General features: G+C 37.0%; 1 protein-coding gene across 1 annotated transcript; it reads left to right on the forward strand.

Moving 5' to 3' along the window:
• The first annotated feature begins 437 nt into the window (after positions 1 to 437).
• On the forward strand, positions 438 to 1,975 carry LOC131858260 (uncharacterized). Its single transcript, XM_059211451.1, has 3 exons — positions 438 to 946; positions 1,279 to 1,564; positions 1,655 to 1,975. Exons 1-3 carry the CDS (start codon positions 438 to 440, stop codon positions 1,973 to 1,975), a joined length of 1,116 nt encoding a protein of 371 aa, XP_059067434.1.
• Positions 1,976 to 3,223: the final 1,248 nt, after the last annotated feature.

A 3,223-nucleotide genomic window follows, 5' to 3' on the forward strand; every position in this document is an offset into this window, starting at 1 on the left:
CAAAGTGTACTAGTCTAGTAGAAAAAAATTCAGTATCTGGTAGTGCAATAGATGCAGCCTATCAGATTCTCAAGGAGGAAAATAAATATGATCTGTGTGGAGTACTTCTCAGTGAGCTTATGAGCAACCTGAAGAAGATCAAGCAAGATAAGAAGCATGTTTTCAAGTTTGGTTCTATGATTATTTGTTTGGCATTTTACTTTTTGAATGAAATCTCTAGTATAGGAAAAGTACAATGGGTTTATGATAAACTAGTGGTAGTTCAAATTAAAGAAGGTTTGCAAGGATTGGGTGATGTAGTAGCACATAAATCTTCTTTGTGGGGTTATTTCAAATCACTTCAAGCTATGATGAAAAGCAGAGAGAAGATTCCAAAGCATATTGTTGAAAAATATGAGGATACCATATGCTTCATGGTAGACAAAGACAAATGCCACATGGAGGCAGTTGAACCTAGAACAATTTGGCTCATGCCCATGGGGTATGAAGTGGATGGAAACACACTTGATTCATATGCACAACACCTTCTGAAAAAACTGGTAGATGGAAAAGAAGAGAGGTCCAATACTTATAAAGAGGACCTAGACTTGCACAATAAATTCACTGAGCCCGGAAGGAAAAGGAAGGTCAGAAAAGAAGTTGAAGAGCTTGCAAAACAAATAGGAATAACAAAGGAAGTGGTTCAAAGGGATAGGGAGCAGACCATTCTAAAGGGGGAGGACATGGTAAAGCCTAAGAAGACAAAACCACTCTCCACTTCTCCCAAGCCATCCAAGCCAGGGAAAACCAATTCTGCACCTACCTCTAGTGCACAGAAACCTGTTCCTCCACCCAAGCCACAAAGAAAATCAACTGGTGGAGTAGAGAAAGGGAAGAAGGAGAATCCACAAAGGGAATATGTTGTAGCCACTACTAAAGATGTAGAGACAGATAATGATGAGGCAATGTGAGAGGTAAACAAGATAGCTACCTATGCTAGGGTAGTGAAGAAGCCTCAATCCGGTGGATCCCAACCGACCAAGAAGCCAAGGATAGAAGTTGAGCCATCAAGTAGAGCAAAAACAAGCAAGAAGCAAAAGTCTGAGTTGGATGAAGTTCTAAAATTTGGAAAAGTAGAAGGTACTTAGGATGTTGTACCCCCAATGACATTAACTAAAATAATTGATCTAGTGCTAAGGAAGGTAACTTGAAAAATGTACCTGTATATTATGAAAATTGTGATGATAATGATCAGAGAGATATAAAGGAAGCATTTGTACAATATATGAATGTTTATAGAAAAGCCTTGATAGATCTATCATCTATGATTCTCAAGGGATTATATGATATTTTGGATGCAAGGAGGCATACAACCAGCTTAGAGGATGAGAGAATAAAAGAATATATATTAGTGAATTTGTCTTCTGTAATTTCTAAAGCTGAAGTAGATAGATTGCTTAAGCTTGCAAAGGATATATTCAAAAGAAAAAGGAGAGTTAATAAAATTATGTACAGGAAGATAGATGAAGTTGTCAAAGAGACTAAAGCAATTTTGAAACAATTTATGAAAGTGCACAGATATGATGTAAATTCGACACAAGATGACACCCAGCCAGAAGAGCGGGCACACAATAATTTCATTCCAGAATAGCATATAGAGATTCCTAATGTGCAGAAAGAACAACCATCTGAGCGAGCCGTTTTGGAAAAGAAGAAAAATGAAAAAACCATAGTTACAAATGATAATGACACTACTAAGCTTGATGACTTTGGTGAATTTGAACAAGATCCTCTGGTGATAAGTATTGACTCTGAAAAGGAAGCTGAGGAGATTGAAATAGTTGATGAAGGGAAGGGAGAGATTGATGCTGAGAAGGATGAAGATGTTGTAAAAGATGCTAGTGTAGAGGTGGTAGAGAAGGAGAAAAGAGAAGAGAAGGATGATCAGGCTCCGGTAACAGTGGCAAGAGATACTGTAGCAGACAAAGGAAAATAGATTGTCACTGATTTAGATGGTTTTTCTCAAGGACCTATTGATTTGAGTTCTCATTCTCTATTTCAAGCGTTGAAGATTGCAGCTCTTGCATGAGCGAAGGTGAGTGAGGACTTACTCGAGTATATCTCCAAAGATAAAGAGTTGATCTCCATGGCGGTAGAAGTGTTAGAGAAAATTTTGACATCATTTAAACCAGACACAACTGATACTCCCTCCACTAAGCTTAGAACCATGCTCAATGTAGTAGACTCTCATTTTGTGTCTTTGGAGAAAGTAGAAGATGCTAGAATTTTGACTCAGTTTAATGCAATGAGATTAAGGATAATTTTGAAGATGATTGAAGGAGACAGGGTGAGTTTGACAACCGCTATGAAAAACATACAAGATGCATTAGATAAAGGCGGTCAAATATAGGAGTCATTTCTAATTTTTCCCAAGTTCCCTATTGACATTGACAAGAAAATAAAAGAGTATGAAGGGCAATTAGCTAGCATATCTCAATCCTATGCACCTCAATTAGTTTTGGCTAGAAATTTTGAAGCTAAAGTTATGGGTATAATTGACAAGATAAAGAGCTTAATTCAGGAAAAGGACAAAATTTTGGGCAGAGTGGGAGAAGTAAGAAGCCTTATCACTCTTCAGATAGACACATTGATCAGTAGCAAGCAAGATGCAATGACTTCTCTAAACAAGAGTGTTCTGGTAGATCAAAGAGGACCAGAGATGCATGTCTACCTTCTTAGTGGTCTGATCAATATTTTGGAGAATTTAAAGAAGAGTTGGGAAGATCATTTGTTGTCCCTAAAAACAATATTTGCAGATATTTTCAAATTCTTGTAAGTAACTATGTATATCCTTGTACATAAATTTTGGCAAACTTCTATCTTTGGCATTGCTGTGAAAGGGAGAAAGAGAGAAAGAGAGGTGAAAAAAAATGTATATTATTATTCTTGGCGGGATCTTGTTGAGTTTTGTTGAGTTTTGGAGTTTTGCAGCCTTTGAGTGTACAATGTCATTTTTTACAATGTTTCCATCAATGCCAAAGGGGGAGATTGTTGGCAAGAGACACTGTTTCAGTGAAGATTGTTGCATGAGAAATGTTTAGGAGTTGTCATTGATGGCAACTCAGTTATGAAATCATATCCACTGTGCGTAAATTTGATTTACCAAAAGTTTTATTATCGTTAGACATAAGTCTGGAAGGTGGAATACAGTAACCGATAGAGTATGAGTACAAAGTGTAGATCT

The sequence above is a fragment of the Cryptomeria japonica genome, chromosome 9, assembly GCF_030272615.1.
Source record: "Cryptomeria japonica chromosome 9, Sugi_1.0, whole genome shotgun sequence".
Classification (NCBI taxonomy): Eukaryota; Viridiplantae; Streptophyta; class Pinopsida; order Cupressales; family Cupressaceae; genus Cryptomeria; species Cryptomeria japonica.